The sequence below is a fragment of the Microcaecilia unicolor genome, chromosome 13 (assembly GCF_901765095.1).
Source record: "Microcaecilia unicolor chromosome 13, aMicUni1.1, whole genome shotgun sequence".
Taxonomy (NCBI): domain Eukaryota; kingdom Metazoa; phylum Chordata; class Amphibia; order Gymnophiona; family Siphonopidae; genus Microcaecilia; species Microcaecilia unicolor.
Window position 1 is genome coordinate 15,913,374 of NC_044043.1, and position 15,144 is coordinate 15,928,517.

The window sequence follows — 15,144 nt, forward strand, 5'->3', positions numbered from 1 at the left end:
CATTCTGAGACACGATCATAAATGAACACATTTGTTTTTCAGAGGCCGAATAGTCTGAAGGCCTACCTCACATCCATTATTATTTCCATCCCTGGCACCACAACCACGACTGTTAGAGAGTGAGCAAGAAACTGGTACCAAATACCTGTCATATCAATTTCCCAGGGGCTCACAAGACAGTCCATTGGTAGATCACAATTCTTGGTCCCCAAATTGCCAGTACTGGATTTTGGCCACAAATAAAAGCTGGCCAAAAATAAATTGAAACTAAGAACAGAAAGGAACAAGACAAAACACCAAAGGGAACACCTGAAAGAGCATCCAAAAGGAGCCCCTTCTGCATGCACCACCAACAACTATGTAGTGCTAGCGAGAATGTTAAAGTGCAGGACCCCTTATTGGCATTACCTCAGGAAGTGGGACCCGGTGCCGGTACTGAGCCCAGTGAACTGTAATAGGGACCTGTAAAATTTGATCATATTTACTTGACTTCCTCATCTGTTTTACATTGATCACAGGTTGCATTATTGATTTGCAGAATTTATTTTGAGTCTTATTTTAGAGGTCAAAAAGCATGTGAATTTTATCACCAGTTGCATAGAAAATGTTAATTGGTTTTCTAATTTGATATTTAATTCTTTGATCAATAAAGTAGAGGAGTGTGGTAGCCGTGTTAGTCCACTTAAGGTTATCAATAGAAATCAAACAAAATAAAACATGGAAAAGAAAATAAGATGATACCTTTTTTATTGGACATAACTTAATACATTTCTTGATTAGCTTTCGAAGGTTGCCCTTCTTCGTCATTTGCTTATTTCCGATCTGACGAAGAAGGGCAACCTTCGAAAGTTAATCAAGAAATGTATTAAGTTATGTCCAATAAAAAAGGTATCATCTTATTTTCTTTTCCATGTTTTATTTTGTTTGATTTCTATTGATAACCTTAAGAGTGGACTAACACGGCTACCACACCTCTCTACATGTAGAACCCCAAAGAATAGCAAGACTCCGGAATGCTAAAGAGTGACAAGATTCCACAGCAGAATCTCAAAGAGTAGCAACGTTCCATGTAGAACCCGATCTGACGAAGAAGGGCAACCTTTGAAAGCTAATCAAGAAATGTATTAAGTTATGTCCAATAAAAAAGGTATCATCTTATTTTCTTTTCCATGTTTTATTTTGTTTGATTTCTATTGATAACCTTAAGAGTGGACTAACACGGCTACCACACCTCTCTACATGTAGAACCCCAAAGAATAGCAAGACTCCGGAATGCTAAAGAGTGACAAGATTCCACAGCAGAATCTCAAAGAGTAGCAACGTTCCATGTAGAACCCGATCTGACGAAGAAGGGCAACCTTTGAAAGCTAATCAAGAAATGTATTAAGTTATGTCCAATAAAAAAGGTATCATCTTATTTTCTTTTCCATGTTTTATTTTGTTTGATTTCTATTGATCAATAAAGAATTTATTTGCCCTTGAATCAAAATCAATTTGAGTATAACCTCTTCAGACTGCATCCTTTTATGTTCTCTTTCTAATAAAACCATAAATAAAGGTTAAACAAAGCAAAAATTATATATAAGGTGATCCCTTTTTATTGGCCTCACAATACATTTCTCGACTAGCTTTAAAGAGATGACATTCCCTTCCTCAGTTCAGAACACAATAAGCAAAAGAAAACATTTGCAGACAACAAGAGGAGGCCATGATGGTAGCAGCTGTAATAACTGCATCCTGACAACTCTTTTTTCCTTGCATCCTTATGGTCACAAGGAAGGGAAGACCATGGGTTTTCCCCTCTGAACTCTGGCAGCCTACCACAGACAGCCCCCTAAATACCTTTCTGCAATGGAGGTCCATCAGGAAGATAACTCAGAAGCTGGCTTTGCTGTGTTGACAAGTCAACATGGGAGAGAGGGAGCCTGGCACAGCTCTTCGGGATTGATACATCTCTGAAGCTGCAAGTACCTCCTCCTCCACCCTAATCGGGGAAACCTCATAGCAGCACTGGCCACAGAGTTGCAAGAAGACAATGTGGGAACATCAGCAATGAAAGAGCTCTCTCCATTACTTCCTGAGAATGTTTACCAGTGAGAGAAGATAGTGGTTTGAAAGTCAGCAGTCCTTGCTAGACTCACAAACTTTGAAGGCGACTACATCTTCAGACACCCACAGTGAAACTGCCAGTGATTTAGCTCTTTTTGACTCTATTGTGCTTTCTCAGGATTTTCTCTATTTTGCCTTAAAACCTTTACCTTGCAGTGAATATGGCAGGCTATTTCTGATCTTGATCAAGGGTTAGTACCTCGGATTAAAGTATTGTCAGCCAAAGTCCAAGAGCAAGGGATAAACATACAAGAAGGAGAGATTGTAGAGATGAAAATGGTGGAACTGGACTGCAGTCTTCTTGAGAATTAAATTCTGTTCTAACTAAAGACATTACTAATTTGAGGAGTAAAATAGAATCTTTGGAGAATGTTATCAGGAATTGTAACAAGAGGATGATTAATTTTCCTAAGGGGTCTTTTGTTGCGCCTTGTGAAATGTTTAAAAGACAGATACGTGAAGTATTGAAGGTCCGTGAGAGATATATTCCTCCTGTTTTAAGATTTATTGTCGACTGCCTAACATGAACACTGGCAAACAACAAGACTGATCAAACAATGGCACAGGCAGCTCCTTGTGACTCTGGGCAAGTCACTTAACCCTCCATTGCCCCATGTAAGCCGCATTGAGCCTGCCATGAGTGGGAAAGTGCAGGGTACAAATGTAACAAAAATAAAATAGATACTATTGGAGATTCTACATGGAATGTTGCTACTATTGGAGATTCTACATGGAATGTTGATATTGGAGATTCTACACGCAAACTATTGGAGATTCTACATGGAATGTTGCTACTATTGGAGATTCTACATGGAATGTTGCTATTCCACTAGCAACATTCCATGTAGAAGGCTGCGCAGGCTTCTGTTTCTGTGAGTCTGATGTCCTGCGCAGGACGTCAGACTCACAGAAGCAGAAGCCTGCGCGGCCACATTGGTGATCTGCAAGGGCCGACTTCTACATGGAATGTTGCTAGTGGAATAGCAACATTCCATGTAGAATCTCAAATAGTAGCAACAGTGGAGGAGTGGCCTAGTGGTTAGGATGGTGGACTTTGGTCCTGGGGAACTGAGTTCAATTCCCACTTCAGGCACAGGCAGCTCCTTGTGACTCTGGGCAAGTCACTCAACCCTCCATTGCCCCATGTAAGCCGCATTGAGCCTGCCATGAGTGGGAAAGTGCAGGGTACAAATGTAACAAAAATAAAATAGATACTATTGGAGATTCTACATGGAATGTTGCTACTATTGGAGATTCTACATGGAATGTTGCTATTCCACTAGCAACATTCCATGTAGAAGGCTGCGCAGGCTTCTGTTTCTGTGAGTCTGACGTCCTGCACGTACGTGCAGGACGTCAGACTCACAGAAGCAGAAGCCTGCGCGGCCACATTGGTGATCTGCAAGGGCTTCAGGCACAGGCAGCTCCTTGTGACTCTGGGCAAGTCACTTAACCCTCCATTGCCCTATGTAAGCCGCATTGAGCCTGCCATGAGTGGGATAGCGCGGGGTACAAATGTAACAAAAAAAAAAATTTACTGGATGTTACATATACTAGAAAAATCTGATCAGGATTCAAACTGCTCCTGAAACACTGCTTGTGACTTTGGCTTTGAGTTCCGATAACAAGCGGTTGTTGTGATTATTTCTGAAGCATAGTGACTCTGCTCTTTTTTTTTTTTGAACCATGCAGTTAGAATGTTTCCTGACGCTACTACAGAAACCCAGAAAGAAAGTTTTTGCTTTTATGGCCTGGAGTGCTCCAATTGGGCTCTCTGCTTTTTTTTAAATATCCATATAAATACACTGGGTCTCTTCTAACTAAACCACACTAGCGATTCCAGTGCGGCAAATGCGACACAGCCCATTAAAATTAAATGGGCTGTAGTGTATTTGCAGCATTAGCGCAGTTTATAAAAAGAGGCCCATTGTTAATTATCATGCAGATAAATGGGGTTTTTTTTGAGCCTATCCAGTTATCAGCATTTAATTACAGTGAAAGAGGACAAAGGAAACATTAGTGTTAACCCCCCTCCCCCTTTAATAATAATTGAAGCCACCGATTTCGAATATTTTGGATGGTAGGCAGCTAGCTACTTTTCTTTCTTCTTTGGAGATGTTTTGTCTCGTTATTTTCCTTAATTTTTTTCGTTTTTTGGCTTCCTCTTAATAGTGGGCTGGAAAGATGCTTCTGGGTATGCATTTTCTATAAATTAGTTGTTTCCTTGTATGATTAATTTTCAAAGCATGTTACTGTACAAATGTGTTTTGCTTGGTATTATACTTGAAATTCATACGAATATTTAAAAAAAGAAGATATTAATCAGAAAATAAGTGATTCATAAAAAGCATCCCAATAGTTTGGAAAGTAAATGTGGGAGGTAGTGAGGAGAATGGCGGGTGGCAGGAAGTAGAATTTTATGGCTTGTAATGACTTAAAAAGCCCAGATCTTTTTTTTATGTCCTTTCTTGTCAGTGTCATTGTATCTAACCATTTCTTTTGGCGTTTTCTTTTTTTTAAATTTTACCATTAGATCCACACGTGACCATTTTTTCCCCTCATATAATCCTTCAAGTTATCCCACATGATGTATAAATTCACTTCCAAGTTATAATGTGGTCAAGATAATTTCACATGGCTTTTTCTGCCACTTCCTACATTTTTCACCTTAATAAAAAAAAAAAATAATAATAATATATATATATATATATATATATAAAAGATCCAGGTTTTAATTTTATTTCTATTTGGTAAATAACCACCCAACAGAACATGTGAAGAAGCCTTATCTGACTATCAGGCGTATTTTCAAAGCACTTAGCCTTACAAAGTTCCATAGGTTACTATCCACCTTATAACTGAAAGAGAAAAACACTTAGATTTCAACCCAAATCGGGAGATAGACGTTTATCTCACAAAAACGAATAAATCGGTATAATGGAAAGCCGATTTTGGACGTTTTCAACTGCACTTCATCGCGGAAGCGTACAAAGTTGACGGGGGCGTGTTGGGGGCGTGGCGAAGGTGGAACTGGGGCGTGGTTATCGGCCGAGGAGAGATGGGCGCCTTTCGCCGATAATGGAAAAAAAGTATGCGTTTGTAGCTAGAATTTAGGGCACTTTTCGTGGACCCTGTTTTTTCACGAATAAGGCCCCAAAAAGTGCCCTAAATGACCAGATTACCACCAGAGGGAATCGGGGATGACCTCCCCTGACTCCCCCAGTGGTCACTAACCCCCTCCCACCACAAAAAATGATGTTTCACAACTTTTTATTTTCACCCTCAAATGTCATACCCACCTACCTGGCAGCAGTATGCAGGTCCCTGGAGCAGTTGTTAGGGGGTGCAGTGGACTTCAGGCAGGTGGACTCAGGCCCATCCCCCCCCTACCTGTTACAATTGTGCTGCTTAATGCTTAGTCGTCCAAACCCCCCAAACCCACTGTACCCACATGTAGGTGCTCCCCTTCACCCCTTAGGGCTATAGTAATGGTGTAGACTTGTGGGCAGTGGGTTTTGAGGGGGATTTGGGGGGCTCAACACACAAGGGAAGGGTGCTATGCATCTGGGAGCTCTTTTACCTTTTTTTTTGTTTTTGTAAAAGTGCCCCCTAGGGTGCCCGGTTGGTGTCCTGGCATGTGAGGGGGTCCAGTGCACTACGAATCCTGGCCCCTCCCACGAACAAATGCCTTGGATTTATTCGTTTTTGAGCTGGGCGCTTTCATTTTCCATTATCACTGAAAAACAAAAACGCCCAGCTCACAAATTGTCGAATAAAACATGGACGTCTATTTTTTTCGAAAATACGGTTCGGTCCGCCCCTTCACGGACCCGTTCTCGGAGATAAACGCCCATGGAGATAGACGTTTTCATTCAATTATGCCCCTCCACGGAACTTTGTAAGGCAAAGTGCTTTGAAAAGGAGCCCCTATGTGATAGGATTTAGAGAGAAGTGGGATGTGGGGCAAATATTCACAGTGACCAAGAAGTAACCTATTTGGGATAAGAGTTATAAACCTGGGAATAAGAGGCGCAATCCCTTTTATCCAGGATGTGAATAAAGGAAAATCCAAAGAGCAGCTCCACTGTTTCAGGGTGATCAGCACCATTCTCCAATGTTCCCGATATCTGTCCCAGTTTTCACAAACAGCACTGAGGTCAACTCTGAGAGCCAGAGGAACCATAGTGAAATCGTTTCATTAACATTTCACGTAAGAGTTGCAATTGGCCCTTATCAGAAGTGTCTTATGTAATCAAGCATATGGGACCGGATTCAGTAAATGGTGCCGGAAAGACCCATGCTGAAATCACATTCTATAAAAGGTGTTCTGCGCCAGACACCCTTTCCCTTTACAGAATAGCACTTAGAACCAATTCCCATGACCAACTTCGAGCATGTGGACTTGAGTGAAACCTGGTATAAATCCTGGCACGATACCCTTGGAATTCTATAACATCATGACTAAATTATGGGAGTGCCCTCCACCCACCCCTAGCCACACCTCATTTGGGGTTGCACACGAGACCATTTCAGTGCACAATTTTATACAATAGCGTTCAGGCAGAAGCACGGGTAAATCCAAATAATGCCAACAGTTGGTGTTAATTGGCTCATTAAGTCATTATGTTGCATACGCGTCTCAGGATTGCGCCCAAAGTTTGGCGTGCAAATTTCGGCGACTTTTATAGAATCCAGGGGTGTGCGCTACTGTATACTGCAAGCTCCAAAAATGTTTCTATCATCCTTGGAGCCTATAATCTGTTTTGTGGTGTGTCCCCTAAGTGGGTTTACTACAGTAAATAATCAGACTATCTTCTCCAGTTCCTTTAGCATCTAGTCCATCTAAATTTGAGAATGTAAACCTCTAACAAAAAAAAAACAAAAAACAAAAAAGAGGTAACCTAGGAGTGAGATTTATGTAATAGAAACCATCAAAAATCCAAACTTTGGAGAGCAAAAAATAATAACAAATATAATGGTAAATTACTTTTTTGCTCAAGAAGGTAATGGAAGAGAATTTGAGCTACGATAATAATTAATAACAAACAAACAAAAAAAACCCAGAGCATCCAGTGTCTAAAACAAACAAAGCAACAAATCTCTTCTCTCTTAAAAAGTCTATAACAAGTTGAAAAAAACTTAAATGTTACTATGCATAGTAACTGAGTCACTTAGGGGTCCTTGCTTTTACTAAGGTGTGCCGAAAAGTGGCCTGCACTGGTGTAGATGCATGTATAGAATGCTCGCAGATTCATTTTCAGCGCACCTGCAAGAAAGTCCTTTCTTTTTTTTGGCCGAAAAATGAAAATTGGCACGCATCTATTTTGGGCCTGAGACCTTATTGCCAGCCATTGACTTAGCGGTAAGGTCTCACGTGTTAACCAGCAGTATTCGTCAGCGTGCGTACAATGCCAATTACCGCCCGGTTAGTGCCGCACACTGGAAATTTTCTGATGTGTTTGTGTAGTGGGCGCACGTAAAAAATGAAATTACCGCTCGGGCCATGCGGTAGTACCAAATTGGTGTGTGTTGGCCACGCATAGGCGCCTACACAGCTTAGTAAAAGGGCCCCTTGCTGTCAGTATAAACGTTGTGAGGAGGAGATACAGGAGGAAGCTCGGGGAAGAGGCAAGACTACCCGATCCTGTCTTAGGGATCTTCACTACAAGTCCCAGAATCCCCGAGGCCGGGAGAATAAGCTCCCGGAGGGGCAGGGACAGCTGGAGGCTAGAGAAAGGAAGGGGGACTACAACTCCCAGAAACCCTGGCAAGGACAGAAAACTTCTGGGAAGCGGGAGGAAGACTACACATCCCAGGGGGCTGAGGGGGAGGAGGAGGATTGGTGGATGGATACTGATCAGGGGGAGGGGAGGATTTAATGGAATGGGAATCAGAGAGCAAGAGAGATGAAGGAGGTGTGGAGTTTATGGATACCTCTGCTCTAGCAAAAACAGAGGGAAAAGGTAAATTGAAGGGCTTTGTAACTGCATTATTCTCACAGCTCAAGAAGCCCTGAAAGAGGATTTTATAGGCTGTACAAGCTGAGAGGAAAAAGGGAGAGAGCTGCTCTTTGCTGTGGCAGACAGGCCCACCTTTCCCTGTGAAACAGAGGGTCCGAAGGGGGGGGTGGAGGGGAGAAATGTGAAGAGGCAGTTCATTTCTGTATTGTGAATTGATGAGCTGTTTGAAGATCCATTAAAGCTTTGAAAGGAAAAGAAACTGAGAGTTGCTTGATGCTGTAAACCTGAAGGGGTTTTTCCTGGTTGGACTGGAGGAGAAGGAGAATAGTCTAACACCCCTCCCCCTCTCGGGATGAGAGAAAAGGGAGAAGGCGCGCCGGCTAAACGTCCTGGAACTTCAAAGACAAGTTCAGTCCATTTGATCAAGCCATGAATCTCCTAGGTGCTTGATCAAATGGAAGGAACATGTCTTTGAAGTTCCAGGACATTTATACTGACAGCTAAGTGACTCAATTACTGTGCACAGTATCATTTAAGTTTTTTCAGCTTGTTATAGACTTTAATAGAGAATAGATTTGTTGCTATATTGTTTTAGACACTAAATGCTCTATTTTTTCTTCCTAAAACAGTTTTATATTCCTAAGTAGGGAGTTTTCTGTTGTGGCTTTTTTCAGGGCTCCAAGTGAAACCTGTGACAATATCCCATGTTGGATGGTCATCGATGTAGGACATCCTGGGCGGTTGAGGTTTCTTTTGTTAATTAATAATTATTTTTCATTTTTTTGTTACATTTGTACCCCGCGCTTTCCCACTCATGGCAGGCTCAATGCGGCTTACATGGGGCAATGGAGGGTTAAGTAACTTGCCCAGAGTCACAAGGAGCTGCCTGTGCCTGAAGTGGGAATCAAACTCAGTTCCTCAGTTCCCCAGGACCAAAGTCCACCACCCTAACCACTAGGCCACTCCTCCACTGTTGCTACTATTTGAGATTCTACATGGAATGTTGCTATTCCACTAGCAACATTCCATGTAGAAGTCGGCCCTTGCAGATCACCAATGTGGCCGCGCAGGCTTCTACATGGAATGTTGCTAGTGGAATAGCAACATTCCATGTAGAATCTCCAATAGTAGCAACATTCCATGTAGAATCTCCAATAGTTTGCGTGTAGAATCTCCAATATCAACATTCCATGTAGAAGCTCCAATAGTAGCAACATTCCATGTAGAATCTCCAATAGTATCTATTTTATTTTTGCTACATTTGTACCCTGCGCTTTCCCACTCATGGCAGGCTCAATGCGGCTTACATGGGGCAATGGAGGGTTAAGTGACTTGCCCAGAGTCACAAGGAGCTGCCTGTGCCTGAAGTGGGAATCGAACTGAGTTCCTCAGGACCAAAGTCCACCACCCTAACCACTAGGCCACTCCTCCATCCTAGCTCAATTCTCTTCCATTACCTTCTTGAGCAAAAAAGTAGTTTATCATTATATTTATTATTTATCTAATAGAGACATTAAGATACATGAGAATAAGGGGAAAGGGCAGTGCTAATATCCTTAGAATTTGTGGTTTCGGGAATCCTTCCACTGCTGTAGACCAGTATCCCAAAACACAATTATTGCATCTACAAATAAAATAATGAGTGTAACTACAAACATCAGAGAAAGCCCACTGAGCAAGACTTTGTACAGAACAAAACTTAAGGAATGAGAAACAGTACAAAAGCAGCAGAGGCACATAATAAGCAGCAAAAGACCAGTCTCTGTCTCACAGTCAGAGGGAAATCTTTCCACCATTTGTAGATAAAAACTCTTCTGCACCTGTGCAACACGTCAGTGCACTGCAGAAAATACTTCTTCTGCTCTTGTGTTCTCACCTGTAGGATTCTCTCAGTAATGATTATTGCTGCACAATACTGTATTCAATTAATTTCTGGAATATCAAGAGACGGTTCCTTTATGCAGATTATGGCTTTGTTAACTTTACTGATCATAGCTTTTAACTTGGGTGTCAGATTTAGCTCTAGACCTTAAGCTAATGGCTGGCACCTTTTTATCCTAAGCAATGTGCTGCCAATTTCTAGTTTTACTTTTTTCGGCTTGCTGAGATAAGCATAGGTCTTATGCAAGGGTTCACCTCGTGAAGGAATTCAACAAGACTTTGCTCTCTCATCCTAGGGAATGCACAAGTATTCACCAGCTTCGCTGATGAATGTCACATTGTGATCATCAGCTCCCTTCTCTCCTGTGTGAATCTTTTTATGGCGTCGCATGCTGCTTATATAAAGGAAACTGGCATCACATTCAGAACATTTATATGGTTTCTCTCCCATGTGGACTTTTTCATGGCTTCGCATGTTGTCCATATGACGAAAACATTTAAAACATACAGGACATTTAAAAGGTTTCTCTCTTGGTGGAAGTATATGGGTCATTTCATGATCTCGCAGGTGACCTTTCCGACGAAAACATTTACTGCATTCAGAACATTTAAAAGGTTTCTCTCTAGTGTGGATAATTTCGTGCTGTTGCAAATGGCCTTTCCGCCAAAAACATTTCTCACATTCAGAACATTTGAATGGTTTCTGTCCTTCATGAAATTTCTGATGTATTGTAAGCTGTGATCTATATGTAAAACATTTTTCACAATCAGCACACTTAAAAGGCTTGTTTTGTCGGTGAAGCTTTTTATGTTCCCTGAGGCCTGCTTTCCTAGTAAATCTTTTCTCACATTCAGGACACTGAAATGATTTTTCTTCTTCAGTTAATCTCTCAGTTTGTACAAGATTCCGGCTGCGATTGGGATTTGTTTCTTGTTCAATAAATCTGCCGAGTCTCTCTTTTTTGGGGGCTTTTTCTTTCACTCTGTGTACTGTTACTCTTCTGATACTTCCTTCACAGTTGGCTAAAGAATCCAGGCTGTCTCTGGGCGTCCTTCTCTCTTTCTGCGGCCCATCGTACATTTTCTGTCTCTCGCTGCTGTTCCAGAATTCATCATCTGTTAGATAAATAGGAAAATCTGCTCAATATTCATACAGTTATTGAAAAGGATATTTATAAAGAATTTGCTTGACTAAGGCGCCACATGACTCATAACAAGAAGAGAGACGTATATGAAGGCCGCAGTACATGACCAGAGGAAAACAATGTGAGATCACATCTGGCTGGTTCTGTACATCTGATTTGCATCTGCAGACTCTGGATCTGGTTTTCAAAAGGAAATATTTAGAGAACTCCAACAGTTTCTAGATACGTCACTTAAGTTGTGTCTGATATTTAGTGGCAGTATCCAGATAGTGCCACTAAAAATCATTACAGACTACCTTGGCCAAGGCAGCCTTAAGCAGGGCCAATGGGGCAGTCACATAGGGTCCCGTGCTCCGAGCCAGCAAAAGCAGTCCTGCACCTATGGCCTGGCAGTCAGCAGAACCTTCTAATGGACCCCCGTGCTGTCCCCACCCCTCCACGCATGCTCAGTGCGAGAGGGAGAGAGGGTCCAGCACAGCAGGTCAGACTGTCAGTCCCAGGCAAGGGGGAGGGAAGGGGTCCGGTGTGGCAAGACAGTCAGTCGCAGGGGAGTTGTGGCCACCAAACTGTTCTGCACAGAGCCTGCAATCTCTAAAGGTGGCCCTGGCCTTGCCACTACCCATATAATACTGGGGCAGTACAGTGGGCACAGTGAAGGCAGTGTCAGGAGTTAGCTGATTAATAGCAATATTCAGCCTACTAACTGGATAACTACCCAGATAAAGTTAGGATAGCAAAAAGGCAGTTTAAACTTTACCCAGTTAGCTATCCAGCTAGCAGCACCAGTCGCTGGATATTCTGCACTGGTCACTATGAAGCCGATAATCAAACCACGGGAGGCAGTCCACCTATGTGTCACAATCGACACTGACCCTGGATATCAATGCCCGGCTGTTTCCACTGACTGACATTGAATATCTGGGAGTTTATTGGCCAACTCAAACTTAACCGGCTAAGTGAATAGTCAGTGCTGGCTGGTTAAGTTTATAGCAGCCAAAGATAGGACTGCTTGAATATGCGCGATATAACCGGTTAGCCACTATGTGGAAACTGTGAATATTCAGCGGAGATAACCAGATACTAGTGGTTACCCAGCTAAATGCTATTTAAACGGCCAGGAGCTGTTCCAGGCCGGTTAAATAGCCCTGAATGTTGGTCGGTATCTGGTTATCAGCACTGAATATCCGGATTTATTTCAACTGTGGTAGTAGGATAGCCGGATGTCGCGGGTGAGGGTCTATTCTATAGCAGCATCTGGACACACAGATTCCATTATAAAAAAGGGGGGGGGGGGGGGAAAGGGAAATGGGGACTTGATATGCCTCCTTTCTGTGGTTTTTACAACAACATTCAAAGCAGTTTACATATTAAATACAGGTACTTATTTGTACCTGGGGCAATGGAGGGTTAAGTGACTTGCCCAGAATCACAAGGAGCTGCAGTGGGAATTGAACCCAATTCCCCAGGATCAAAGTTCGCTGCACTAATCACTAGGCTACTCCTCCACTGGCAGCTGTGCACCATACATTTAGGCACCTGAAGTTATGCCAGCCTGATACAGTTTATTAGTCATTTGGTATACCACCTGACCTGGGGAGCAGCTCCAAGCGGATTACATAATTCAAAATCAAATGAAGTCATTAATAAAAGAACTCATATCAAGTCATACTCAAGCGAGCCAGGCAATGGGTCAAGCCTGGAACCCCAACATCAACGTTTTCAGGAGGGTCTTAAATTTCTTATACAATTATTCTTCCCAAATATTCGAGAGGAGATCATTCCAGATCTTGGGAGCCATGAAATAAAAAGCAGAGGATATAGTGAATTCATGGTGTCCTGCTTTTGGGTTGAGGAGAACCAAACGATTAGCATCCAGGGATCAAAGTGATCATGAGCGTGTGTAAGGAATAGTAAAGTTAGCTAGGTAGAAGGGCAGACCTAAGTGAAGGCTTTATGAATGTTATTCTGGACGTGAGCCCTTGAGCCCAGGCCGAGGCCTAGTATAGAATTTAGGCCAAGGCCTAGGATGGACCGAACAGGCCCTATGCACCACCCCAGCCACCAAACCCCGCAAACTCACAATAACCAACAGGCACCACCAGAAAGGGGAAGATAGAGCATTCAGACAGGCCTCACGGCCTATCGGGAACCCACTCACGCAGAGACCAAGCAAGAGGGCCTGATGCCTGACTGGGAACAGAGTCACACTCTTGGAAGGGGGAAAGAATAACAAGGGTTCCACACGGAACTGCAGTACACACAGTGCAGGGTAAAGCCACAGAAAAAAGGGTGAGAGGCAGAAGCCTCTACAGGAAAACAAAGCTGTGCCACAGGTGAACAAGAGTACAGGAAGCCCCAGAATGAAAAACTCTATGCTGAAACAACACAGCACTCAGGGGAAAAGGAAACCAACTATAGGAATATACTCTAGGCTGAAACAACACAGCACACAAGGGAACAAGGCTGTACTTACAGCACACAAAGGAAAAGGGAGAACTACCAAAGGAATACACAAACTGGCCCCACAACCCCCAAATGAAAAAAAAGGAACTGCTAAAGGGAAAGAACAGGGCAGAGCACTCTGCAGACAAGATAAGGGGAGAGTGAACAAGCAGGGGAAGCTGCATTGACACACACAGACCAGAACAGGAACGCTGCTCTCCACACACAGGAGACAGCTACAGCAAACAAAAGAGAACTGAACAAACAAACAGGAGCAAAAATACAAGGACAAGGGAAGGCAGAACCATAGGGAGCAGAGCAGCAGCTCAGCATAAGCAAGGGAACACCGAAGGAGAGAAAGCTAAACAAATAAACTGAAATGATTCAGGGCAACAACTTACCCCAGACAGCACAACGTTAAAGCAGGAGAAGCAAACCAGGTGGGGGAAGTGAGGCAATCAGGCTCATGCTGGGAATACCCAGCACACACACACACACACACACACAGAAACAGCAAGCACAAGGAGAAAGGCTAAACTCCCACGTAACACAAGCGACCAAACACAGGCTGGCTTCAGCAAGGCAATCAACGCCAAAGCAATGACTGCAAGGGAAAGGCAGGCTTAAATGGATCAAGCTTCTGACTTCTGCTGGCTCAGCCCCTGACAAGCCAATCAGGAGTGTCCTGATTGGCTTGTCAATCAGGAGTGAGTCCCAAACCTTCCCCTGCCTATCCAGAAGAATCATAACATCACCCCCCCCTTCAAGGGCCCCCCTCTACCTCGGGACCGGGGTTTGGGCTTGTGTGGGAAGAGGCGGTGAAAACGTTTGACCAGTACTGGGGCATGTACATCAGCAGCGTCCTCCCAGGAATCCTCCGCTGGTCCAAAGCCTTTCCAAGAAATCAGGTACTGAAGGTGTCCCCTGAGGCACCGAGCATCAAGGATCTTTCAGACTTCATATTCCTCCTGGGAGGCAGATACCGCGGGACTAGGTGGCAGAGCGGGCAGGGATCCTTTTCTAAGAATCACAGGCTTAAGCAAAGAGACATGAAAGGTGTTATGTACTTGGAGAGTGAGTGGTAACTTCAGCTGGTAGCATACTGGATTGACTTGTCTTAAAATGGGGTATGGACCCACAAATCATGGCGCAAACCGAGAAGAAGGAGTCTTCAGTCGAAGGTTGCGAGTAGACAACCATACCAAATCACCTGACTGGAATCGGGGTTCCAATCTCCGATGCTTATCCGCTTGACGCTTCATGCGAGCAGAGGTTAATTGCAGTGTCTTCTGTACAGAAGACCAAATAGACCGGAAGGAGGTTATTGCTTTGGCAGCCGCTGGGACATCGGAGCTAGTCCTAAATGGAAACGGTACGCAAGGATGTCTTCCATACACTATGAAAAATGGAGAAGGCCCTGTAGCCGAGCTCTCTCTATAGTTATGGGCAAACTCTGCCCAAGGAAGCAACTGACTCCAATCGTCATGATGGTCGGTAACATACATTCTGAGGAATTGCTTCCAGCTTTGATTGATGCGAGCCGTTTGACCGTTGGACTGAGGGTGATATCCTGAGGAGAAATTTAGTTTTACCCCAAGGGCCTGATT

General features: G+C 43.3%; 1 protein-coding gene across 1 annotated transcript in view; it reads right to left on the bottom strand.

The window, feature by feature from the left end:
* Positions 1–9,443: 9,443 nt before the first annotated feature.
* LOC115456822 (zinc finger protein 510-like) overlaps positions 9,444–15,144 on the bottom strand; it is a 93,030-nt gene continuing 87,329 nt past the window's right edge. Inside the window, exon 7 of the mRNA XM_030186139.1 lies at positions 9,444–11,066. Within this exon, the coding sequence (XP_030041999.1) occupies positions 10,243–11,066 (824 nt within the window). The 3' untranslated portion in view covers positions 9,444–10,242. The remainder of the gene's footprint in view (positions 11,067–15,144) is intronic.